Source organism: Dysidea avara, chromosome 1 (assembly GCF_963678975.1).
Source record: "Dysidea avara chromosome 1, odDysAvar1.4, whole genome shotgun sequence".
NCBI classification, from domain to species: domain Eukaryota; kingdom Metazoa; phylum Porifera; class Demospongiae; order Dictyoceratida; family Dysideidae; genus Dysidea; species Dysidea avara.
In genome coordinates this window covers 1,987,504-2,015,400 of record NC_089272.1, presented here as the reverse complement: position 1 = coordinate 2,015,400, position 27,897 = coordinate 1,987,504, and the positions used below count along the sequence as shown (strand labels likewise).

Sequence of the window (27,897 nt, the reverse complement as noted above, 5' to 3'; positions counted from 1 at the left end):
GTAATTTCTGTACAGTAATAACAATTTCTCAGTGTCACTGTTATCTGTATGGGACCATTTTGAACAGTCAGCACTGATCACTTTGCTCATACACACTTAATATATGTATTAATGTTCACATAAATAATGATACAAAATTAATACAAAAGAGTAGTTGGCCATTGTGCTACATACTGAATGTTCATTGTTGCACTGTTACATTATTGGTTAGTAAATGTGTTGCACTGTTACATTACTGGTTAGTAAATGTGTTGCACTGTTACATTACTGGTTAGTAAATGTGTTGCACTGTTACATTACTGGTTAGTAAATGTGTTGCACTGTTACATTACTGGTTAGTAAATGTGGGTAGCCAGTTGATCTCTTACACCATGACACATCGGGGTAGAGTAGACAGTGATATGATAAGAATCTGTGGACATGCAAACACATACATATGTAAATTATAACCCTATATAGTAATCTCCCCTCATAATCTCCCCTAAATTACATACCTTTGTGCTAGTTTTAAAACGAATGTGAAAATACAGTGGTGGATATAGATCGGTTGTAGTTTTCATTCAGTGAAACCATTTTTAATTTAGCTAGCTTACAGTAGCTATGTTATTGCTGAGTTGACAATTCAACAAATAAAACAATTGTCTCTACCCATACTATTTGCTTGGGCTTGACTATATACCACAAGTATCGTGAAGATATTGTGAGACTGTCAATTTTTTCTGTGGGAAGGTCCACTCCTTAATGATTCCTTCAACACAGGCATAGCTTGATATTTGAGATAGAGATCACTGTCCCAGATGGATTGTGAAATCAGTGTGCAATGCACATACTTAGCATGTAAAGAATACTCTCTCTTGGGGGTCTAGGGGTATGCTCCATAGAAGTTTTCTGAAGTCAATTCTGAGGGGAATTTTATACTAGAAATAGCTGACTGTTCTATTAGGGTAGGTCAATCTTTTTGCAATTTAAGATTTAAGGGGGCTCCAACCTCCCATCTCAGGTTGCTACACCTGTGCTACTGTACTGTATGGTAGCACAACTTATGTTTTCCTACAGTTAGTTAGTTTTATTCCACAGTTTAAAGCATTAAATTGTAGAAGAGTCAAATGCAACAGTCTCTGCTTCTATAATCTCTAAAATTTCTGGGGACAGATTTAAAAACCCTAGAACTACACTTAAAGATCCTGGCTAGCTTCCATATTGTCAAGCTTGTGCTGTTTTGCACAACTTATTCTTGAATTCTATAAACCATTATAGTGCATTAAGATCAGTGGTGGAGGAAGTAATTGATGTGAGGGGGGGGCTTCCCTGGCATCAAGGGGTCTGTGCCCCCTACAAGCTGTAGCCATTTTAGCTTTTCACAATGTCCCAAAGTTCATCAGAATTAATTTATAGGTACAGTTTGAAGCATTTCAACTAAAGCACCAACATTTTTAGTCAAAGTATTTAAAACAGGCTATTTGCAGTTAAAAAGATACTTCTGTTGGCAAAGTTTCTAACTGTTGACAGGGTTATGAACATAATAGCACTTATAAGCAATACAAAACAGCCTGTAGACACCTAGAGACACTTGGTACAGTGGTAAGACATCAACTCTCAAAGTAAGAGGTTAGTGGTTCAATTCTTGCTGTACACAATTTTGTTCTTTATATTACTTTTAGGAACACATTTTTATGAAGCACTTAAACTGCTCTATTAGGGTATTAGAGTATATCGATCTGTAGTGTGCCACTACCTTGTGGGATCATCATCAAACAACTTAACAGGAACAGTGGGTATAACAAATTTTGTAACAACGTTATTTTCCTTTTTACTCCTTGTTTTGTAACTGAAGGCAATCTATAGAGTAGCAATACAAACTGTTCACCACATTCATGTTGTGTATCTGATGACTTACAAAATGCAATGCCTCTTGTATGGTACTGTTCTTCATGTCAAAATTTTCATCATAGAAACCATCCACACTAGTAAACTTGTGCCCCAAGAAGATACCTAAACAAATAAAATGACTTGTACATTATCACTATACGTATAGCATACACAATATCATTTGATTATGTACCTTAGAAGTGACAGGATCTACATAAAGTGTTGTACTTGACAAGTACATAGAAAATACTTCAACAATACAAGCAATCAAAATTAGTTGCTGTCCTTTAGACAGTGCTGGTATTGATATGTACCAAAAGGATGTACAATGAGTAGATTATTATTATTGTGACTGGATTAGACAAATACTGGCTTTACAATGTACAAAGCTTCTTTAGCAATTAAATATGGCCACTAGTTATATTGGTTGTAATTCCTAGTGTCTGACGCTATACAAATAAATTCCCACCGAGTAACACCCTGTGGGTGCATAAACTTCTAATGCTCAAAATATGTCCTGTTTTAGGCTGTTTATATATATTTCATCAGGTAGCAATATTACAGGTGGTAGTATTGGGGTAATGGGTAAAGGGGTGTGCAGGCTTTTTATGGGAGAATAAAATGAACTAAGAAGAGGAGTAAAAGCAAGGAGACTAATTTGGGCCCTCCATGGGCTCTCCTTGCTCTCGGATCACTCCATACTGAGACTTGCCAGCCGTGTCTGTGGCTTTCACGTCAATCCGTGTTACGGGGCCAGACTTTGAGAAGCTATATCTCACGAACTTCTACTTTGGTTCTTCATGAATTTACCTTGACAGTTTCCTCTTCACTACTACATCGGGTGAGTGTTATCTAATCACAGTGGTACAGAGCCAGTTTGTCTCAAACTTCATCGTTATTGTTACCCAGATGTGGCACCAATAAATTTTGTGGTACTATTACTAAGGACCCTGACAAGGTACAAGAACTTTTTCAAGTCAAAGATTTGTATGAAGGATACCTTTCGTGAACTGAGTGCTGATTATGTCAACTACTGAACTTGTCAAGTCGAATTGGTAACAAGGATTGGCCGTAGTGCTATCACTGTTGCCAATCTATGGCTACTTGTATATACAGTGGATGCTCTAGGAATTGGTGTAAAACATGTGAAAGTTTGCTTTGATCAATGGCGATTTACAACGCACCGAAAACCAGAATTTCTCGATACTTTTAAATAAATGATCAGACAGGTTATCCCAGACTGGGTCACATATATGCACCCTCATGAAATAGTCAAACCACAAGCACAATTTTGATTTGAAAAACGTAATTTTATGCATCACAGACTTGGCTTTTCTTTCAAAAGCATCTTAGCTAGACTTAATTGGTTAAACTGTAGTTGCCAAAAAATTATTGCATTATGTTCAAAATACAATTATTTTATATTTTGTATTAAGATCATAATTTTTTGCTTGTGAAAAACTAAAAATTCAATAATTTGGCAGTTAGTGAAGCATTTGACTTACTAATAGGCCAATAGCTACCGTATAAAGGAATATTTCATCAGAAGTTAATTCACAAGAAAACATTAGCAAACTATATTATATAAGCACCTGGTACCCACTAGCGTTGAAACCAGGTCGGATCATCCGGGTCACATTTTCTCCGGGTGGATGATTGACACAGTTTACAGATTATCCGGGATTGGATCACGTGAGAAATGAAATTGTTAGTATGACCATAGATATATGACTCTTAATAGGGATTGGAAACGGCGTCACGCACCCAGTATACTACCTGTACAATCGACGCCACTGGTTAGATACGAGGCGTGTTTCACTTGTTACCGCTTTAAAGGGCATGAAAAGACTAATATTTCTCTTTACTGTAGACTATCAGTGTAGGTTTAGTAGAATATGAAAGTTCTCTACGGTTGAGCGATACAAGTTGCTTTGGTAGAAGTCACTGACTGGCCTTTCCCACAGAAGAAACTCATCACATCGTGCTGTTTCGGTATTGCTTCTACACCAAGGTACGTTTCTGTTCCTGTAGCAGCTGTGTACACCTTCTGGTATCGATGATACGTGGCTTTTTAGAACCCCTTTGGTCATTAGAATTGAACAGAATGGTTTGTAAGCCACACCTCTACTTTAAACGCTGCCTATTTCCTTGGTTACAACTTGGCTAGGTGTTGTTGTACCGTTGTGTTTCTGTTCTCCTAACTCTGCACAGTTGTTGTCTAGCATAACCGTTTGTCTTTCAAGCTTTAATCTAATGTCAAAGCTGTGGAACAAAGCTAGTTGGATGGTAGCACACTTCGCATCACTCTCGCAAAACTTTTAATACTTCATTAGGGGACAATTAAATTAATATATGATACAAATTACAGAAATCACCAGTAACATTTAAAACAAACCTATTTCTGGTGCGTGACGCCATTTCCAATCCCTATTAGGAGTCGTATATCTATGGTTTGGCGATGTGGAAACTTATTAATGTTAATTGTGTAGCTCTTTCGTGAGCCACACCCACTTATCGGATTACAAACATATGCTCAGCCATGCCGTGCAGTCTGTTGCATAAAACCATGTCCGTTGCTGTCTGCAAGCTTACACGGACCCATGCCCACTAATTGATTATTGCACAAGTTGTACATAGTCAAGGGCGGCCCCAGGAATTTTGTTGACTGGTTTCCAAACCTTTGCTAGATGCAAATTTAATTCTAGGGAGGTATGGGGGCAAGATTTGCCATAAAATTGTGTAATTTGAAATTGAATCTGGTAGCAATATTGACAGTTTAAAAATATAATTATGTTAGATATAATGTAGGCTGCTTAATTGTGCTTGCTTCTGGTACAGTATCAGGTGCAGACTAAAGAGTTAAGGGACACAGCAAAGTTGACATTTGAAGCATACAACAGACATGGACGTTGTTCTGGGGGTCTTGGGGCATGCCCCAGGAAGATTTTCAGATTTTAACACCCTGTTATAAGATTTTGGACAATTTTTTTACTATATTGGCACAGGTAAATAAAGTAGCTAGCTAGCTACTTACGGTTCTTAAGAAAAATACAGAGTGGTTGACTGCTCTATTAGAGTATTTCGATCTGAACTTTTGTACCATTGCAAATCACTGTAAAATATAATTTTGTTTACCTGAATACACTTGACTAGTTTCTGGGAACCTCAGAAACCCCCCTAGATCTGCCCCTGATAGTCTAGTCTTGCAACAGGATAAGTACTTTTGTGACCCACTTTAATATATCGGGAAATTGTAATACTAGGTATGCACAAAGCCACACCCAATTGCTGTCTGTAAACTCACTGTAGCTACGTGGAACCAAACCCACTGACTAATTTTAAATTATAAACTTACTGGCTTAGTTATCACATAACTACTTGTTTACTCAACACGAATCAAACGCTCAAAACGTATAGCTTTGCTCGCTCAAGACTACCAAAAATATATAGCTCTTATCACGCGCTTTGGCTTTAATTAATCCGGGTCTGACCTGGATTGCTATCCAAGTAAGTGGGTCATCCGGGTCAGCAGTATATAGTGACCTGGTTTCAATGCTGGTACCCACCAATCAAACTGTTACAAACTTAAACATCCCAAAACATCAGTGTTGATCAGACAGTGAAGAATACATTGTGTGCTTATAGTATTAATGCTAGAATAGAATATATAGAATAATGCAATTTCTTAGACTGCTCTAGCTATAATTACCAACTTTAAAAGGTGCTGGATGGTTGTACTGAGCTACCAGTGGTAAAAGATCATTGAAAAACAACAATTCGGGTAGGGATGTGAAACTAATAATGTTTATGTGGCCATACGTGACCTGTTTAGAAAGCTGCATGTTGGTATGATATGATGATAAAAAATATTGGACTTACTGAATGAAGGATGTTATAACATTTGCTGATCAACAAGGCAACAGGTTACAGTTAGTTTCCATATAAAGCATTGGGTTTATTACAATTATATTAAGAAGCCTATAATCCATTCTTACTTAGAGCTTTCTAAAATCTTTCCTGGGCTATATGTTCCCAAACCCTTATTATAGGTGAGCATGCAAGGATTTTGAGATTCCCTCTGTATTACGTGCATTTTATATTGTAGCATAGCTACAAATTTCAGAAGCTCCTTTGAAGGAATACTAGATTTGCCACTGCTGCTCCTTCAGAGATATTCTATATTCATTCATACTCTAATTTTCTCATTTTACAGACTTTGGGAAAACTGCATGACTCCTACTTGGATGTGCCTACTACAAATAATTAGAGTCCCCTTATGTGAAATCTTACCTGTCCAGCGACATTCAGTAATATAAGTCAATATTATTTTGACTGCTTTAATACAGAGTTGGCTTTTTGGGTAAGCAGCCGCATATATAGGGCCCTAGAACAGTAGGGGCTTCAAACATATTCTAGGGCCTCACAAGCTCCAGATACACACAGGAGAAAACATCCTGACTGCCTGGCAGACTCCTGTAAGCGTTCAAGCGTTAATCGGATGGCTGCAGGTTCGAGGCTGCCTAGGTCCAGTCATGGATTTTTTCTCCCTTCTCCACCTTTTCAAACACACTTTCTGTAACACCTTTAAACAGGCTGTTGTCCTACAGACCTTCAGCACTTGTGCTGTAAAGCCTTAATAAATATTTTTAAAAAACAAAAAAAACACCAAAAGAGTAAAATGTACATGGTCCATGCACTTTGAACAGTATAACAGTAAGTTATATAAGTATTATTGTCTTTTTCATCAGCTTTCTGTAGTTCTTTGAATGTTTGTTGTACTAGATAATAGAGATGCAACAATATATTGCGTATCGTATCGTTATACGACAATATCACCGTATCGATACACAGTCAAACCATATCAATATATCGTGTATCGTGATATATCGACATATCGTGGCTTGTTAACATGGCTAATAAATAATCAAATTATTGTACATTGTGGTTAAACTGAATAGTATGTAATGCTTCTCAAAGAAAAATAGCTGACTTATTTCCCTTTAAAAGTGACATAGGCCATTGTTTAGGCTTCACTTTGTATCATGCAATATATCACTGTATCGTGATAAACCAGAGGCAATACATTGATACGTCTACACACTGTATCATTGCAACTCTACTAGATAACATTTGTAGTTCTAATTATGTACTTGTTTTTTGTGTTCTGGAAAGCACCCTTATGCAGGCCTTGAGTCTCTGGTTGAAACCATGTCTTTGACAAATCAGACAGGAAATATAATTTAACAAAACAAGGTAGATATCTAACAAAACGAAGAGATACTCTAATAGAACAGTCAGTCAGCTACTCTAATCATTTACTGTGCTAAGTAAAATTTTATGTGCCCCCAGGCACTCAGCAGAAGCATGCTTTGCATAGTGTTACGGTTACTACCTTTTAGCTATTTATACTTTTGCCATTTTGCCACTAATTCATGTACATAATAACGAGTCCCAGAAAACTCTTTGCCAAGGGCTCCATGACTACTAAGACATGACTTACTCAGAACATTTATTCTAAAAAAGTGAACTTACAATATACTGTGATTTCCTTACCTATTACAAATCCAATAGTACAGTCATCTTCACGTCGTGATAATTTACAACTTTTAGTAAATGCTTGTTTACCGCTAGAGAACACACACATGCTAATTGACATCATCACCTCATAACAGTATATATGTACTTCAAAAACTTTTCAGCTTCTGTCATTATTGCACTACTAATGCAGTAGAAAGCACCACTTGAGAATCTGTATGTTCTCTGCTTGATTGTCTATATCAAACAACATTCCAATAAATTATTACTTGTATAGTGATATTCATACATAATGCAGTCTCTCTAGATTACTACTTGTGCCTGCTTTAAAATCAATCTGTAATGTAATCAAAATTGATAAAGGAAATGCACAAATACTGACTATACTTACAGGAGCATTTGGTGCTGTGAAACGCCACTTACTACCAATATAGTGAGGTTGATGAGGATCATATTTTTGTAATAGTTGACCCAATTGTGGAACATTCAAATAAGCATCATCATCAAAATGACAGAACCATTGGTAGCTGTGGAATACCATCATCACATTCAATGCCAAATTGAACTCATAATAATCTTACCCCTCCTTGTTTTGGTGTTTTTCCCTAGCTCTGTAATAGGCTGCGTACTCCTCACCTGATTTACAGCACAACCCATAACTGTGTATTGTGATAATACAAAACTAATATTGTTTATTGGGTGAGTATCTTACGTCTTGTGTTCTGATGAACAATCAGTAACAACCACATCAAATCCTGTATTGAATAAGTATTAGCAAGAGTACATAATATTTTATCTTTGTATTATGTACTCTTGGTATTAGTTAAGATGTGACAAAAAATGTGTCTGCAGAAGCCTAGTTATTTTACGTATATTCTCACTTTTAGTACAGCCAAGCTGTATCTGTATGGGGATTACTGTTTTCATAGGTAAAATCAATATTTACACAACCAGTGTGGTTATTCTCTTTTATGCCAGTCAAAGGTATTAATTATAGAGAAATTTCCATCTGTAAAAGTTGAATGTAAGAGTTTGCTGGAATTAGAGACTGTTTTACAAGGAACTAACACATCTGAGCCAGTTTTAATATAAACTCTACTAATCATACAGTATAGTAGTACTGTATATGGAGGTTAGGGTTTTTCTGGCCAAAAACATCATCCAAAAACCAGCTTCACAACACCATCCTGGTACCTTGGCAGTATTGGTTAGGCATAACCAAGCCCATAAGTGTCTTCAGGACAACCCTAAATGCTTCCTATAGAATTAAAAAAAAAATTCAATGGAGTTTTATATTGCCTGCCTGCCTGCCTGCCCGCCCGCCTGATTCCTTCAGACAAGCATAACTTGATAATGGCTAAAGCTATGGGCTTGATTTTTTCACTGTTCAACATCACTTCATCCCTAGATGTGCCTTTTGGCATACCGCTGTACATGAAATACACACATCATGGACTTACTTTTGTCCCCCATTCAGTCTTTTTGCTGACAGTCCACTGGATTGATTGCAGATCGAGGCATCTTCGTTTGTAACGCTCTGAAAATAAGTGAAAACAAAGCATAATGGCCACTTGACTTTCGAGTCAGTAATTGATAGTTAAGGTGAGCGAATCATCCAAATATTTCATGGTGGCTAGCAGAGGTGCTTCTCCTGCTCTGCTTGAATTGTAAAATATCATGAAGGTGCATGTACTGATTTCTCAGTATGAAAACTGGGGGAAGGTAAGTTAGCTATAGGTAGACATTCCACTATCCGAGATTTGACAACAGACTACATATCGTGAAAATTATGAGTGTTCTATAACAGTAGGGTATACATGTATTTTAACTATTAGAATGTACGTATGACTGTTATATTAGAGTAAATCGATCTGGGACCAGGTCCTGTATTCTTACATGCACTGTTGGGATAGTTTTAGATAGCTCACACCTTTTCAGTTGTGATATTAGCTGCAGGAAAATCTGTTTCATGAGTTTTGCATTATGTTTTTAAACTGCTGCAACTTGCTAAGCAGCTAACAAAGTATACTACTGTATTTTTGGAAAAATTTAACTAGGTATACTTTGTATATCCTCAATTCAAGCTCTGGAACTTCTTCATTTGTAGTGATGAACATAGCTGAAAGTAAAACTTTGCTTTCGAGCCAATAATTATTGATAGTTGGGGCACGCGTTCAGACAAAAGTATTAACTCTGGTACCATCCTTTCTTTGATGTGATGTGCGCAGATTCACCAGTCATAATAATGTTACAAAAAATTTACAAACATGTATAAGAGAATTATTTTAAGTTTGATTAGTGATCATAGAAAAAGTTTGAAAACAAGGCAGATTGCCTACACCTGCAGGTATACTAGTGGACATTTAATCCCTAATTCAGTCATGGGTATATATAGACTGAAGTAGGGATTAAACTTTCACTAGTATACCTGTAGGTGTAGGCAACCTTCCTTGTTTCACTGTCCCTACTCTTTTTTTCCCCATGATTCCTAATTAAACTTAATAAGTTTTCCTCATCCTTATTTTGTAATATTAACATCATGGAAGACATTTTGGTGATTTTAATCCAGTGCCTAAGAGAGCTGATATCCGTTGCAGTCAAATTAGTACTAGTAATAATACAACACTCGTGGTATTTATCCCAAATTTCACTGCTACCCATGCTATTCCCAGTTAATACCATACTCGATACGCATGCTGTGCATTAGCGTTGCTATGTACACAATTTGTCACTATGTACTAAACATGTGTCAACACTAATTGTTAACATAAATTCTAGCCAATGAAATTGCAATTACAACTTTTTCACTGCTACCAGTGAAATACGGGATAAATTTCACTGCTACTATTGAGACTTTTGTATGGGCAGTGAAACAGGTATGGTATTAGTACTAGTAATAGCATGGGTAGCAGTGAAATTTGGGATAAATATCACGAGTGTTGTATTGGAAATGGGGATAAATTTCACGAGGCGAAGCTGAGTGAAATTTACCATTTCCAATACAACAAGAGTGGTATTTATCCCAAATTTCACTGCTACCCATGCTATTCCCAGTTAATACCATACTCGCTGCATATGCTGCATTAGCTTTGCTATGTACGCAATTTGTCACTATGTACTAAACACGCGTCAACACTAATTGGCGCTACATTGTTAACATAAATTCTAGCCAATGAAATTGCAATTACAACTTTTTCACTGCTGTCAGTGAAATACGGGATAAATTTCACTGCTACTATTGAGACTTTTGTACGGGCAGTGAAACAGGTATGGTATTATACAGCAAACTTTATACATTTAATGTAGATGACTATTGTTCATGTTTATTTTAGTACATATACCATTGTAAAATGAACAAATGGTATTTACAACTGGATGGAGAGAAGTGAATTATTTTGTGTAGGAGGAAACTACACCATAAAAACTTATTTTTAAAATAATGGGGACATGCCAGTGCCAGTCAACTACTGGAACACATACCACTTGGCTTGCTCATTCTTTACCAACTAAAATTTTTGTCCCATTCGGTGTAACAACTTACTGGCTCCTTATTTCACTTTATACAACACTAGATTATTATTTTATGCTGTGAAGGCACACACAGGATGCTACAAAGGTGTATGTGTTGTTCCCTGATGGACCATCACAGTGCCAACTCTAGGAGAATAGTGGGCCCCAACATCAAGGAGTGTCCATCTTTAATGGATCTCTTGGGCACCTAAGATAGAATGGTACATCACCTGCTGGAGTGGTAGCTTGCTAGACTTCCAATTGTCAATACATATATCTAAATCACTTTCATTGTACACATTAAATTCTAACAACTCTGCTGCTTTAGTGCTGATCAATATGCCTGAAGCATCTATCTAATAGCTATGTAGTATCGGGATATTGTATACCTTTTCTGTACGACAATCTGAGGTGTTTACACATAAAATATCATGTCAAATTCCAATACCATTGCTACATGTAAACACACAGTAGTGGTTTTGCACTTATTTATTTGTGGCATGCAATTTTTACTTTCTTGGCTGTGCAACCCACAACTAAGACTGTGACTACATATAGTAAAAACGGAAGATTAAACACGCCTAATTTTTGAAGAAAAACTGATTTTAATCACTGATTACAACCACGTGAAACAGATATAGGGTACACAATGAACACTAGTTCCATGACAAAGGATTGAACATAACTTGAAAATATTAAAAAGCTTTTATAAATATACATGTAGCATACAGGATTTAAAATCTAAACATATTCAAAATGTGCATAAGCTTCCGTTTTTACTCTATGCAGTCACATTAGTGTCTTTTGATTTGTGTTAACTGACCTGCTCCCCTTATTTCTTTGAGATCATCATTATCATTAGACCCATCACTGATTATTGCTACCTAAAATGGATACAGAGACATATGGCCACATGTATACATATGTAGAACTGCCAAAACCTGACATACTTGTGCATTTTCTAAATTCTTAGTAAATCTCTATAATTTATGTAGCCAATGAAATCTTTTTGTAAAGTTTCCATTTCATATACTGAAAATGTTTGGAGTTATGTGATAAAAAGTAATGATGACAGTAAGACAAATAGTGCAGCCACTATTGGGAAAATAAATTGCAGGCATGTTTATCAAACAGTACGGTAGTATTGTTTAAGTAGGGATCCCCCAAAAATGACACACGCCACATAAATTTCTGCCTTTAAAAATCATCCTATAGCTAGGGACACCTTACACAACAAAAAATCACCTTGACAGAATAATATTTAGTCCATCTAACATTGAATGCTGTATGAGGCGGCTGGATATAGAAATACCAAAAGTTGAATTTTTGTATGCCTGCCAGCCAGCCTGCCTGACTACAGTTGCAAGGCTGGAGGCCAAACAAAGCAATGCACAGCCACCATTTTATGTTACAATAACAAACTCATCAGTGCCATGTACCTTTTGGGGTTCCGATGAGTGTGTCTTGCAGGTTGTTCATTCTCTTTTTCATGCAATGAACCATATCGAGGCATAAAATTACAGTATCAACACTTTACTTAAAGATGGCACAAAAATTGTTTAAGCATTTAGGCTCATCGGTAGATACCTATAATTTTGTGATTGGATTGAGGCCACACCCATTAATGGTCGATCAATAGCAATCTGGCATTCATCTTAACAATCTATTTATGAGATCACGATGACCCCACTCCCTTATTATTAGTCTAGCTGTATTATTAATATAGTAACACACCTCGGTAGGTGAAAGGCTGACTCAAGATACTCTAATACAGCAGTCACCCTAATAGAACAGTCACATGTGTATAGCTGTATGCTATAACAAAAAACCAAATAAACCGGTATAATAAAAAAATGAAGTGGGATCCAAGTGATAAAAAGTAGTGAAACAAGAGATGAGTGATGGTAATATAGCAAAGATCAGTGGGAAAATCCCTACTATGGCATTCACTAAATAGTACACGCGCAAAATGTGCTTGTTGCTAAGACCATTGTTACTACTATAATTGTGTAATTTAATACTGACAAACAAATGTCACAATTGGGATGATGCTGAAGTGGTGTTGAGTGTGTATATTCCACTTCATTTGCATGATGATGTTGCACAAACTAACATAATAGAATATCTGAGTGTGATCATGTCTGGGCAAAGTTGGTTTGTGGCTTACTGTCAGAGGCATGTCATCAGTATTATTAAAGGTTGTTGAATAAGAGCTTTTCTAATTCAACTTGTATTTTCACTTGTCAATATGTGTTCGATTAGAGTAATTGAATTGAAGTATCTTTCTTCAAGGTACTGTGTGCATGGGACTGTTGCGTTGTTATACGTAGCTACTGTTGTGTTGTATTTATTACTTTGTTCTGTGGTGATGTGTATAAGCAAGAGGATCAAGAACAGTTATACCAATGCTATTTGCAAGATTCTGTCATTGACTTGGCCTGTACCCACAGCTTGGAACTTGAATTGTAATTCATATTTGTGTACTATTTTGTATCCTTTGTGTGTGGCGGACTGTTGTGTTGTTTATTTATTGCATAGCAAAGTTTGTGTATAATGTGTTGTAGCTATTCAACTTAATTGGCTGTAAGCAAGAAGGTAATCAGCACTGGCTAATAGGGTGTTCAATGCTGCTACTTAGCGGAAAGTGTGGGTGTATTGATTAGGCAGATATGTGTATACGTGTGATGTGGACTGTTTACTTCTCCCTTGCAGTGGTGTTGCTGGCAATCCTCCATTTTAGGTCTGTCTATATAGTCCCTGACCTGCTTGTCTTCATGTTGCAGTAGCTATACTTTGTCTAGCTCACAGTGGTGTAGGCCTCAGGACATCTGTCCTTATAGTGGACAACGCAGCAGGATGCAGAGTGTGTATTGCCAGCGAGTCTTCCTTCTGTAGTCTCTGTCAAGTGGCCTGATAGGAATGATCATCGCTCGTAGACTTGCCACACCCACTATGGAACTCTCCTTTTATACTGGTGGGCATGTTTACATACCAGATCACATGATCAAATTCGCTGATGTGATTGTTAAATCATGAAAAAGTGATTGATCCTATTTCATTGTAAGCTTGTGTTAAACCATGATGTCATCTGATTTCTATTAGCAATGTGTGTATACCAGAATGCCGTATATGCGTATCGTAAACTTATAATGGCCATTAACAGTGATAAGTATCTTGCAACCAAGGATAGCACACAATGATAGACATGAAAACACTTTATGACACATTGATTTGGACGGGTAGTTGGTCTAGCGAATTTGAAGCTAATCGAAGAAAAACCTGGGAGGAGTTTTACCACCATAGTGATAGATGCCTCATGGCATAGCAACAGTATGGTTGCTTAGCAATGATTGCTAAGTAACCATTGCTAAGGTAAACGTCATTTTGATGCCATAGCAATGGTTGCTAAGTATGATTGGTGTTTTGCAGTTGAATTTCTGTTGCCTAGTAACAGTTTTTATGGCTGTCGGATTAATTTGCACTAGGATGGATGGCTGTAGTATTCGGGATTAATAGTTCTCGCATTGTAAACAGGAAGCTAATAGTGCTCGGCCTCTCCTAGCCTCGCACTATTTTACTCCTTCCTGTTTACAATGTTTGCACTATTACTCCCGAATACCACAGCCATCCATCCTATTACATATACTAGTATCACATGGTATGGTAGCAGTGTATATTAGGGATCATGGAGGTTTGCACTTTCTCACAAAACAATATTGACCAGAAATCAGCCTCACAATACCTTCATGGCAGTATTGGTTAGGTATAACCAAGCCCAGAAGTGTTGACCTGAAATGCTTCTGATAGGATTCCCACAAACTTATAAAAAAAAATTATTCAGTGGAATTTTCTACTGACTGACTGCCTGACTGATGCCTTCAGAAAGGCACACCTTGATAACAGCTAATGCCAAGGGCTTGATTTTTTTCACTGTTTGGTGTTACTTTAGTGCTGTTTGGCATAGTGCTGTACATACAATGCACACTTTATGGACTTGTAGTACCTGTGTCCTCCTTTGTGTCTCATTTATCTTTGCTGACAATGTAAAGTATTGATTCATGGTAGTGCTTGATGGCTTCCCTAGGTTTGTAATGGAAATTGTGTCTGTATTTTCTGTAGTGGCTACATTGATTACAGAGGCACTTCTCAAACTGTTCTTCATTTGTAATGCTATATAATAGGCTGAACGTAGCTGAAAATGAAGTGTAATGGTCACTTCACTTTTCAGATGGATAGTTTAAGCATGCATGCACATGATAACATTAGGTTCGGTGTCATTTTTATTTTGATGCAGTAAGCACTAGTTCACCAATCATAATAAAAAAAAAAATTAAGTTCAATTATGGGTCATACATACATAGAACAAAATGTAGTGAAACAAGTACACCAGATACTTTTTACTATTTCATGGCTCAAGGAATGCATGTAGTGCTCACCTACTGATATGAGTGAAAACCCGACTAGTTTACATAATATTGTATTTGAAAAAAATTTGAAAGTTACAAAATAGTTTTATGCATGTCATTATTGTGTTGAAGTGATCTAAATGGAGTATATTAATCATTGACAATATGGATTTGTAAGATGTTGTCAAGTGTATAGCAACTGACGCAATTTCAAACACATAGCATTTCAATATCTGTATATATAGTTAGAACTATGCATTGATGCTCTATAAGAGTATTTCTGTTGTTATGTATTTAGGGCTATGTACGAGGAGGGTACCCTTGTGCCTTATCTCGATATTGGCTAGTTTAAATACAACTTTTCTGTTGCACTATCAAGACACATGATACTGTGTCATGTGTACAAGTGTACAACCAGTGCGGGCACGTGGCTATACAAGTGTGTATTTTACAGGAACCAAGAAAACACCATTTTCATGCATCTGTAACTCTGACTAGAGATTTGCTATGGAAACTGCTTTGGAGTGGGGCACCACTGAATCCACCCAGCCATCACTGAGGTATATGCCTTCAAAGTGTCCTAGTTTCTTTGTATTTGTTGCACCTCCACTTAGAAAAATTGCTATAAGTCTCGCATGTTCTATACGATTTTCTTCAAATTTGGAGGGCTGTAAGAACAAAATGCAGCACATTTACAATCAAAATTTTGTACAAATCCAATTAAAACAAATTAAGGGAGTTATGCCCCATTTTTGAAAAGTGTAATAGTGATTTTTTTTTGTCATGGCTACAGGGTAAACTGCTTGAAGGAATCACTTCAAAATCAGTTCATACATGAGTAACCATTGTAGGGCAACTGTTGTGGTTTGAAAGAAATTGCACTAACATTCATGGAGTTATAACAAGTTGCCAACCATGTGTGACAAGTGCTTTGTTAATAAAAAAGGTATTGCCTGTTCAACTACAAAGAAGTCACCTTGTAGAGAGATCAGCTACAAAGACATTACCCTGTGAAGAGATCAGGTACAAACAAGTCACCCAGTGGAGTGTTCAGGTACAAACAAGTTACCCTGTAAAGAGTTCAGCTAGCTATATACAAAAATTATGCTGTGGAGAGATCAGGTCAACTATAAACAAGTTACCCTGCAGAGAATTAAGCTACAAACAAATCACCCTGTGGAGAGTTCAGCCACAAACAAATCACTCTGTGTAGCTACAAGCAAGTCACCCTGTAGAAAGTTCAGCTACAAACTAATCACCATGTGGGGAGTTAGTAATAAACAAGTCACTGTAGAAAGTTCAGCTACAATGTAGAGATTTCAGTTACAAACGAGTTACTTGAGAGAGATCAGCTACAAACTAATCACCGTGTGGGGAGTTAGCAATAAACAATCATTGTAGAGATTTCAGCTACAAACAAGTTACTTGAGAGAGATCAGCTACAAACAAGTTACTTTGAGGAGAGTTCAGCTACAAACAAGTTACTTGAGAGAGATCAGCTACAAACAAGTTACTTGAGAGAGATCAGCTACAAACAAGTCACTTTGAGGAGAGTTCAGCTACAAACAAGTTACCTTGCAGAGCATCCAGCTACATTGGAAGTTACTCTGTAGAGTTTATTTGCAAACAAGTTCCCTTGTAGAGATTTCTGTCAACCTGTAGGAGAGAGTTCATGTAATACTTTCGATACAGTATTAAAATTTTAAAATAATTGCAACTTTATTACAAGCAAAATGGGAAATATCCACATAATTCAGTTGTTGATCTCTTCCTACTTTCTGCAGTAAGTAAGTAAAAGAAGTAATATCTATACCAAAAACAGCCAAGCTGTGATAAAGAGTGAGGCACCCCAAAAAGCCAGGGTGTAAATATATGTGGAATCCAAGGTGTTGGCCAAGAAATGGCTGTGACGGTACGTAGGTTAATAGCAAAATTTTAATAATGACAATTCAGATGAAGTTGTGAGCTGCACAGCTCGGTTGTTTTAGTATAGCATATACGCTTTGTATGCATAATGCTGCATGCCTGCACAGCAAAATAGAATTGTAATGTAACAGTGGAAAGAGGGTGGTGAGAAGGGTGACGAGTGTCAAAAATTTCTGCAGCATAAAAGAACTATTATTGCATTTTCTAGCCATTTCCAGTGCTTTTGGAGTCACAACAATCATAAACTATTGACTAGAACTATGGCAAAAGTTGTCCCTGGGGATGCGCATTTTGTGCCAGCAGTTGTAAATTATTTTATCCACAGATTCCATGCGTCATTCTAAGCTCTGCACTATGGGAGGCAGCTCAATTGTCAAATGATTTCACCTCTCATGCTCCACAGCAGCTTCAAATCACTCTAAAACTCCATCATGTTGCAAAATATCCAAAAAAACAAACCGAAAAAGCCAAAAATTTTAATCCAAGATAGCTAAATGGCCCTGGTGAGCTACTGATATGCTACATCATACAGCAACACCAATTGCTGCTATTTACCAAATGTTTTGGACCATCATTCATTGTCATTCTAAACAAAATTAGGTGGCTAGTGTACCATCGTTACTTGGAAATAAAATTTGACACACTAGTGGCCTTACTTTGAGCCGCATATGCTAGTGTGGCATCAAAAGTTCTGGAAAGGACTTTGGCACCACTGAGAGAATCCTGAAAATTTTTGATGCTTTTTACCCAGATGGTAAGAATTTCCAGACGATAGACTATGCATTACTTATCACATCACTATGAGGAAAAGTTGGCTTTTCTTGTCTTGGCTGGTAGAGCAGCATGAATTTGAAAATCGTGCATTTGTTTTCTGATTTTTAAAACCCTGTGCCAGGAAAACAGTGAATAATTTGTTTATTAATGTGATAATATGTGACTCGAGTTTTGGAAAAATGATCCAAATCGCACATTAGAAGTTTTGAGATAAACAGTTTTAAAGAATTCAAGCCAGCATAACTTTCCAAGGATAACAAGCATGTGTATGAAATTTACACAAAAGATGCATCAGTCTGTTGCCTTTCAGACAACTTCCAGTGCTTGTAGTTGCTCATAGGGTTTCCCACTAAGATAGAAAATCTGAGCAGTTGGATGAGCGTAGTAGTATCACGAGTGCTCACAAAGGGGTGGAGGGTGGGGGGTGGGCAAGGGTTAGACCTCAGAATGGAGGCAGACCACGATTGGAGTCCAGAGACAAGATTACAGGGTTGTGATGGCTCCTTAGTGGCTGGCATGTAGCAAAATCTACAGAAAAAATGTCTGGCCAACATTATCAGACTGTCCACCAGTAAACCACTGATGCTTGCCAAGCTGGGTCCTTCACAAGGCCAGAAACCGCCATTCGAGCTCTACACACCACCCAGAACAGATGTCTGTTGAAACCAGCCTCGAGTAGTTTGAGTAGTACTGAGTGTCAAAACTAGTAGTATGATAGTGTAGCTATCCACTGGTGGTGTTAGTTTGATTTTGCCTTGCAATTTTGATCGGTTTCATAAAATCTGGTCACATATTATGTTTTAACTGCAATAACTATAGATAACTAAAATTGATATTTGTGTGAAGACAACAATTGTGCCTCGGTGGATCTAGCAATGATGAACATCCCATAATTTAATGTTAGGGGATTGATTTGTATAAGTTTACTTTTCAGATTGCAGACCCTACCTACGCTCATGACAGTCATAGCCAGTCACAAAATGTGCTGCCCATCTTTCCTTGAATGACCCAGTTATGCAACCACAAGTGGTCCGGCCACTATGACAGCTAAGATGGTCTGCCCGGCCTTTTCATGCTGGGACTGTTTGTGCATTGATGCATTCTTAACATGTCACCCTAGATAATATATGACATGTAGATTGGAAATGCCTATTAATAATTATTTACCTATCCTAGTTGTTAAATTATATACCTATCCTAGTTATGGTGCACCAATACATTCGAAAATTTGAAATGTACTAAGTAGCTGTTTGGCTTTCTCTCACTTGTTTGAAGGCTAGTTTGAAGGCATGGACATTCCTTTTACATTGTTTATTGTGTAGTGTTTTGTACTGAACAAGAACACCATATTATGTTTGTGGACATTGGAGGGAATATCATTGGTGACAGGTGGATACTGGCAGGTACACGTTTGCAAATATTTCAGCAGCATTGCTACCAGCTAACTTAACATAGCCTCTGTGCCACAACCAAATAAATGTCTGTGAAGCGAATTTTTAGCCGAAGATTTGTTCACCTTGCGTAAAACAATTGCCCTAAGTAGCACCTGTTGTCTGTCGTTTTATCAAAACAGTCTGAGCATATAGTGAGACATTGGATATCTGGTTAGCTAAAGCCACTTTACCTGCTACAAGAATGGCAAACAAACAATGCTGCACTTTTTATTTCTTCAGGAAATTTGTTCAACCATTATGAAACACTGTTAGTGTGAGGTGGTTAGTAACCCAGCTGTAACCAACAAACACATATTTAGGCTTGAGTCAATTATGCTTTGAAAATTGCCTATTATGCTTTTGAGCAGTGCTCAAAAATCCAGCCTATTATGCTCAAAATTATGCTCTCAAAATCAAGATTATGCTTGAGAGCTGACTGTTTTATTAGAGTATATTTGTATTTCTTGATTGCTCTATCAGAGTATCCCAATCTTATTTCCGAAAATCAGTCAAGAAATAGTAAAAATAATAACACTGCAAGGTTTTTGATATGAAATGCAGTAATAATGTGCAGTGTTTTCATGCAGTATTTTTGGCACGCGCATTGCACGTTTTAATTAAAATCCTTGAAAATTGTCCAATTAGCTATGTGGGCATAATGCTTGATGCTTTTGCTAGCCTATTATGCTTGAAATTATGCCGGCATAATTGGCGCAAGCCTACACGTATTTGTTGCTTACAAGAAATGCAAAATGTTCCATCTGTAACGACCATAAACTTTTCAAGCACCATAACGAGGATAGTCTGTAACGATACATTTGGACCCCCCAAAAAAGTGGACCCTCTGGTCCACTTTCACTTGAAATATTTGGACCCCTCTGAAATATTTTATCCCCCTACTAGTACAAAAATTTATTATCAATGACATTTGCATGCATTCAAAGGGGGTCCAGATATTTCAGCCGAAATAATCAACCTGTCTATATTATCTTTGCCCTTACCTGCTCCATAGATTAGCTATATAGGGGACCTCTCTACTAGCTATCTATGATTCAGCTAATGCATCTATCAATGTAATGCCCAACTACCACAGATATGGGCTGAAGGTCGGGGAAGGTCGGGGATGATGGGGGAAGGTCAGGGATGGTGGGGGAATCAATCACCAAATTTCCCTGACATTTGTCTTCACTAAGAAATTTACTGAAGCAAAGGCGTTTGCCTTAGAAGGGAGTTTCTCAGATGCTAGCTAGTTACTAGAATCCACTTGAACTCACTCACAACCCAAATGCCTTGACCAATGTATGTCTGAACGCATAATCATACAAATCCCCTCCTAGCCCCTCTATCCCCGGGTTTGCTAGTCGAGACTTGGTCGGGGTTTGTATCGCCAATACTTCCCCAGTACTCCCCGTAGGTGGGAAATAGTAATTTTCTTTGATGCAAATCCCCACCTCAGCCCATATTCCTGGTAGTGGCAGGGATTCACTTCTTATTGTTTTACAGTATTTGGACATTATGTACTACTCCGTTGTGACAAGTGTAAAGTATCTAAATAACCATCTCTTATACGGGCTGCCTCTGCCGACACTTTGCCCACTACTGTCAGTTTTCAACATTGATCCTTGCAATGTGATGCAAAGTGCTTATTGTGTAATTCTACCTGCTTTACTACAGCAAATGTTTTAAATGGTTGTCCCCTGTCCCTTAAAGTCAGCAGAGATACACTTACCATCGCAATAAGGTGCAACATATTCTAGCTACAAAACTCATTCTAATTTTTAGTATAATTATGCAGACCTACAAAACTTCCAAGCTAGCTACAGTAGCTACTGAAGCACCTCAAGCAACAATTTCAATATCCATACTAACGACATGCTATTGCCCAGCCGATATTATTCAATTCACTACTGTGAATATGTGATGTTAGAATTGACTTGCCCTCTGGACTTTGTACATCATACATGATCAGCCCTTGCAGGAAACAATCCAAAGTAGAGTACCTCCAAATGCTGCAGAGATTTAAAAGTAGCTATTAAGTTACTATGAGACAATTGAAATCACAGTGCTTGGCCAGTCTCCATCTGCTGATTAACAGCATCTTTCACACTGTTTGTCAGGAAGATGTTGAATAATGCTGCCTGCTATAATAGATTTCATCTTCTTAGCTCAATCATGCAAAGAGTGGCTGGACTCAGCCAATCATACATACTTATTATAATAATTGTATTTTACTGATGTAGCTAACTTTTATTTTTGCAACCACACCATGCCCACACAGGTCCTTTATGTTGTGGTCTTGATGCATCCAAAAATTTAGCTTCTTGCCATTTTTTTTGTACACATTCAGCATCATTATCAATGATGGTTTCATTTCTTATGTGCTGTGGGAGTGTGGGGAACAAATAATTTCTTTTGAAATACCTTCTAGCTATTGACTTTACTGACTGTAGGGAATTTCACTTGAGCTATTTAATCCTCTTTTAAAGGTTGTGCTACAAGGGAGCAAATAGTTAGTTTATTGAAATATTTAAAACTACCCTCCCAGTTTACTAAACGGTCCACCAGGGGCGTAGCCAGAATTTTTTTGAAGGGGGTTTGGATTTAAAGTGGAATGTCTCAAGGGGAAGGCCTGGGTGATTCCCCTAGACCATGTTTGAACGAAAATGATGCATACACAAAATGTGCCTTTAGGCAGTAACATTAAAAGGTGCTGTTTGTGCATCTATAACTAGTTAAAACCTACACACTGCTGTTTATGCAGCTTATAGAAACTATACTGAAACCTATTGTAAAAAAACTAATCTTGACTTCCAGATAGCATACTGACAACCAACTTCAATTTCCTAGCACATGGAAGCCTTTCACACTCGAGTCCCTTAGTTGACAATACTTCTTTCCAGCTATACATTATTCTCGGCTGGTCCTCCTGTTGATGGTCAATAACTTCATACTGGGCTTGTACTCCAATATTTTCGAGACATCACATGCCCAAAACATGTAGCAAATAAACAAACCATTCATCAGGTAAATATATATCAACAATTTACAGTTTGTGTTATGTGACCCTCAAGAGTAGTACAGAGGAGCGCCAGTGGGTAAGTAGCTACTGGAGAGCTCCAGGGATGTAAGATTTGGTGTAATTTTTAATTTTAAAAAGTTCTGCCTCTGAAAGGGGGGTTCGTCCAAACCATCCGAACCCCCCCCCCCCCCTCCCCCCTTCCTACACCCTTGTCCACCACTTCTATACTACTAGCTACAATGTACACATGACTGGGCTAAAACACTTGACAATCATCAGTAAGCTCCCACTGTATTTTCATTGACTATGTGAATGCTGTTCCCCATGAAAGACTGTTGAATTTGGAAGCTTGTGGAATCCATGGATCATGCATGGTTCCATTCATTTCTGACTACTTGCAGACAAATAGTTGTCATCAATGGCCATTATTCTGACTGGAGTTATGTATCTTCAGGTGTTCCCCAAGGATCCATTTTGGGTCCTTTTTTTGGTTCATTCTGTATATCAATGACTTCCCTCTGTAGTGAAGTCAAAGATTAAGATATTCACTGATGATGTCATCTTGTACAGAAAAGTAGCAACACACAAGGATTGTGTATTGTTACAAGAAGATTTAAACTGTGTATCTGATCGGTGTAGGCTCTGGCAAATGAGCTTGAACCCACGAAAGTAACTTTTGTGCATCTCTAATAAGCGATCATCTCCTAAATACAAGATCCGTTAAATTGTTGCAGTTCTGTTAAATATTTGGAAATTCATATCTCCTCAAATTTGTTTTGGTCCCTAAACAATGTGCAAATGGTACTTCTAAGGCAACACAAGCTTTGAACTTTCTTTGCCGTCGTTTGTTCAGCTGCTCAATGGAATGCAAACATAAAGCTTATTGAGCATTGGTACAACCTGTAGTGGAGAATGCCTGCCAAGTATGGAATCCTCACACCCAACAAAGTATTAAGCAATTATCAAGTTCGTGGTGCTAGATGGGTTTGTAGTGCTTGATTTAATTGTTCTACCTCTCATTGGACACTATCCTCATCTTAATGCTACTCTGACTTACATTATATTGTCCTTCCCTCATATCTTGTCACAATTTTTTTTTACCATCCTATCAGTATATGTCTATGAAATTTTGGACCACCATCATTGCTTAGATTTTGAAGAACATTTTACTGTCTTCTGCTCCTATTAGATCACATTTGTTTACTATCTGTTGTAGGCAGGCATCACTTAATTGTTATAGATATTCTCTTGTAAACCGTGTGTTCCTTTGGAATTGCATACCTTATTCTGTTAGTAGTTTCTTAATTAATTTGTCTAACCGTAATGTATTTAAGTCTCAGCTGTATTTGTAATTGTGTAATTAATCTTTAAATTTGTGTAACTATTTAGTTTGTTTTTGTGTAATTATTTAGTTTTTTTTGTACTCAACTACTTGTTCTTGTTGTTGTGACTAAATTATAAATTAATGACCAGCAATAATATAATAATACCCTAGCTCTTTTCTAAAAAGAAATTAATATAATTAATTTTATGTAGCTATATACCAGCTGTAGGAGTCACTTACTTAAAATATTTGTTCCCCTGCTTCCCAACAGCTGAGCCTCTACTCTGTGGCAAACACTAGGTTGCATGAAGTATAGTTAGACACTTCTGTGAATTCTGTTCTGTTCTGTGAATGCTATCCCACTAGGGACCTGTGAGGAGGCTTAAAGCCTGGAGTCAGAAACATGTACAGTAGCTGAAATGTGAAGAAGCAGAAAAAAATCCCAGACCCAATGGTGACTTGATCCCCCGCAACATGCAGTCTAGGCATGCGCCAGAGGAGCCACATTGACTTCTCACCAGCAAATGCTTAATACGACATTATGCTTGTCACTATTCTGTACAGAGACTAGAGTGGTTGCAACAGGTAAGGGCAAGGATGATATAGACAGGCCTGGGGGATCGATTATTTCAGCTGAAATATCTGGACCCCTTTAAATGCGTGCAAATGGTGTTAATAATAAAATTTGTAGGGGGGATAAAATATTTCAGAGGGGGTCATATATTTCAAACATTTTTGTTCTGGGGGGTCCAAATCATAATGACAGTGAATCAATTGTGCCAACTCTCCAATGGAAGATTCACAGAGAAAAATGCAAAATGTATGGAATTCTGGAATCACTATATATACTATAGGGGGGCTGTCAAAAAAAATTTGGACACCCCTATTTTGGTTACCCCTGGTCCAAATATATTGAAATATTTGGACCGGGGGGAACCAAAATAGGAAGTTAATATCCCAGAAGAAGTGAAGTGTATATTCACTTCTTATTTGTGACCCCCCAATAAGAAGTGAATATCCCTACTGTGCATTGAGTGTAGCACAGTAGGGATATTCACTTCTTATTGTTTTACAGTATTTGGACATTATGTACTACTCCGTTCCAGCTTGTTTCAGTACTTTTTATTGCAGCACTATACACTGTCCCTACTCTAATTTAAAATTCTTAATTTTTTATACTTGTTTGTGACATTTTTTTGCAAGCTCATGACCATTAAATAGCCTGCTTTTCACAAAACCAGTCACAATATTTTAAGAGTTAATTACAGCACTATTGTAATAGATTATGACTCACAACTGATTAGTGGGCGTGGCTCTACATAAGCCTGCAGACAATAATGGACATGGATTCGTGCATAGTTACAGACTGATAAATGGGCATGGCTACCATATGTCTACAGACAGTAATTTACATAAGTGGGTGTGGCTCACAAAAGAAGCAGGGCTACACTATGACGCGTAGTAATACATCCACATTTAATTTAGCACGTGGGGTCAGACCCGAATAATCTGTAAAGCGGGACCTGGATGACCTGACTCGGTTTAATATTGATACTAAACAAACCATATTTATTGACTTACACATTGCTATATAGTTCACCGCGAGTTGCTCTCATTGATTGATATCAACAGCGAGTCACGTACACACATGTTCAAATAGTTTAGTGCAACCAGCAACCACGTGTATTCGAATAGTTTGATGCAATATACACTGGTAGATGGAAGCCCTACTGTAGTCTATTAACACTCAGCGGTAGAACCTTGACTGATGGCCATGGTAAAGAAGGATAAAAGTAAGACAATAGTGCAAGCATTGTATGTTTATCAATATACCAAAGGTTTTTTCTTATAAGCGAGCTAGAAACGTTTCTGCAAAAGAATTAGGGCTGTAGCTATAGCCAGTTTTCTGCTACGCTTGACTGAAGGCGTCAGGCAGGTAGGCAGGCAGTAGAAAATTCCGTTAACTAAATTTAAAAAAAAATCTGTAGCAACTTGACGGAAACGTTTTGGGTCAATCTAAATACACTTTTGGGCTTGGTTTTACCCAACCAATACTGTCATGTTGTTGTGAGGAAAAGTCGCGGCAGGTTTTTGGGTTATGTTATATCACGGATCGCCCCCACACCTTCAATGTTCCTACTATACAGTACTATCGTACTGTATGATTTTAACCAAAATTTTATTGTAGGAAATAAACCCAGCATAATTATTATGTTAGTTACATCAAGGTGAATTAACCATCAGAGTAGTTTTCAATATTAATATGCTAAAAATCTGAAAATTTGCAACACAAGTAGATTATCTGTTTGGTGCACCATTTTGGTAACTATCAAGGAGCTATATACAGTAAGATAACTGTATAAGTAGCTAAAAATCAACGGTACAACTCCTGGTTTTGCATACACATTGTATTTTGGGTGGAGGAAACTGGTACAGAGTGTTTGCACTCAACCATGTGTACCGTATTCTCTCGAATAGTGGCCTGGGCGTTTATTTCTTTCGAGCAACTTTCATCCAGATCCAGTGGCCTGGGTGAAAAGCTACTTCAGTGAAATAAACATGTAGGCAACTTTTAATCCAGGCCATTATTTGAGACCAGGCCATGTGCACTATTTGAGGCAATATGGTATGCTGTTTTAACATTTAAATGGATTGGCCTTCTACAGAGGTGTGTTTTATTTACAAGAAGGTTGCACTGTAAGACTAAAAAACAAAAGACAGATATTCAAAATGTTTTTGCAAAGCTGAGCTGTAAGCAATTCTGCCATTTTTGGGACTTTTTCAATGGAAACGTATGGAGAAAATTGTAGCCACCATTTATAAAGGACAAAATTGCTTAGAACATCACAATCCCATGATGGATTTTAAAAAACTAAGTGTTTATGAGATCCTCAGAGAGTACTACACAAGCGGGCTAGCCATGCTAAATATAAATCATTTCCATTAAAACATGCAAATTGTAAAATTCTCCTGAAATTGCTACCTATAGCTCTACCGTTTACTTAGCTATGTACCTTATGTTTCACCAGCTGTAACCAAGTCATCATTAGCAGTGATAATCTCGACTTGTAATTAGTTTCTGTTGTTTTAATAGTGAAATAAACATTATCAGCATAGTTAACTTTCGTAACAGGCTCCTCCATTGGTCTGCCAAGCACACTGATGATAGTTTGATTATCAGGTTTTCCTGCTTCTGAGTCACTGTAATCATCAGAGATAATCCGGGGCGAGTCCCGTAAATTATCTATGCTGTCAGTGTGATTTGTACTCTGTGGCAAGCTGTCGTCTAGATTTGGTGAATCACTAGGTTTATCAGTTTTTTTTAAGAAATTCCTCAGTTCACTCTGATAAATATCGTCACTTTTTTGATGGAAATAATTTTTGATGATGATGAACTCAGGTTGTTCGGTGATGTAGATGCCGTAGACAAGTAGGACTATGACGATAAGAAAGATGCTTAATATCAAACTTCTCGTAGATATATTTCTGACACTCTGACAAGACTTCATATTTACACAAAACAATTAGGAACCCCCTGAAACTTGATTAGCAGTTTCGCATCATCGCCCGCATGCTTTTGATACACCCGCATGGAATTTCATTATTGGTATTTCAGATCGAAATACTCTAATAGAGCAGTCACTTTTACTCTAATAGAGCAATCAGCTATACTCTAATGGAAAAATCACTTGTTATAGATTAGTAACGTACTTTAGCTATTTAATGCAAGAGTAATCAGTGTAGATCTCACTGTTTTTTGGCAGAAATCTTCATGTTTGGATGTGTGTTGTGCTTTTGGAAAAATAATGAATAATAGCTAACCGTCCGCCCGCATCAAATTTTCAAAAATCTGAGCGAGAAACTGGTAATCAAGTTTCATTGGCCTAACAATTCATTATGAGTCTCGTTATGTGTGATCTTAACATGGCGCGCCCCCCCATCACGTGATTCAATCGTGTTTACCACATTGACCTTTTGGGGATTGTAAATCCAGGATTCATTCTGTGGTGTCTGACTAATCCGTTAGAGCAGCAGAGTTGTCTGATTTTTTTTTATTTTAAAGAAAGAAGAACCGGCCCAAGTTGGCACTCCCATCCACCA

At 37.4% G+C, this 27,897-nt stretch overlaps 1 protein-coding gene across 2 annotated transcripts; it reads right to left on the bottom strand.

Moving 5' to 3' along the window:
• Positions 1–102: 102 nt before the first annotated feature.
• LOC136252453 (beta-1,3-N-acetylglucosaminyltransferase manic fringe-like) lies at positions 103–27,332 on the bottom strand. Of its 2 annotated transcripts, XM_066044885.1 has the most exons (11): positions 26,811–27,332; positions 11,738–11,798; positions 8,117–8,159; positions 7,986–8,063; positions 7,796–7,931; positions 7,694–7,741; positions 7,553–7,641; positions 7,423–7,496; positions 1,898–1,992; positions 1,736–1,839; positions 103–412 (listed from the first exon to the last, which is right to left on the bottom strand). In XM_066044885.1, the coding sequence occupies exons 1-11, from the start codon at positions 27,303–27,305 to the stop codon at positions 304–306; spliced, it is 1,332 nt and encodes a 443-aa protein (XP_065900957.1). In that variant the 5' UTR covers positions 27,306–27,332; the 3' UTR covers positions 103–303. The 2 variants fall into 2 exon arrangements, with proteins under 2 accessions (XP_065900957.1, XP_065900965.1); XM_066044893.1 differs by lacking the exon at positions 1,736–1,839.
• Positions 27,333–27,897: the final 565 nt, after the last annotated feature.

Bases quoted from the DNA above. Each gene is read 5' to 3' on its own strand.
- LOC136252453 (XM_066044885.1), bottom strand. From the start codon at position 27,305: ATGAAGTCTTGTCAGAGTGTCAGAAATATATCTACGAGAAGTTTGATA. The intron at 7,642-7,693 runs GTATGAATATCA...TGTTTGATATAG, and splicing joins ATCTAGAGAGACTGCATTAT to ACAATCAAGCAGAGAACATA. The intron at 1,840-1,897 runs GTAAGTCATCAG...GCTACTCTATAG, and splicing joins TACAAGAGGCATTGCATTTT to ATTGCCTTCAGTTACAAAAC.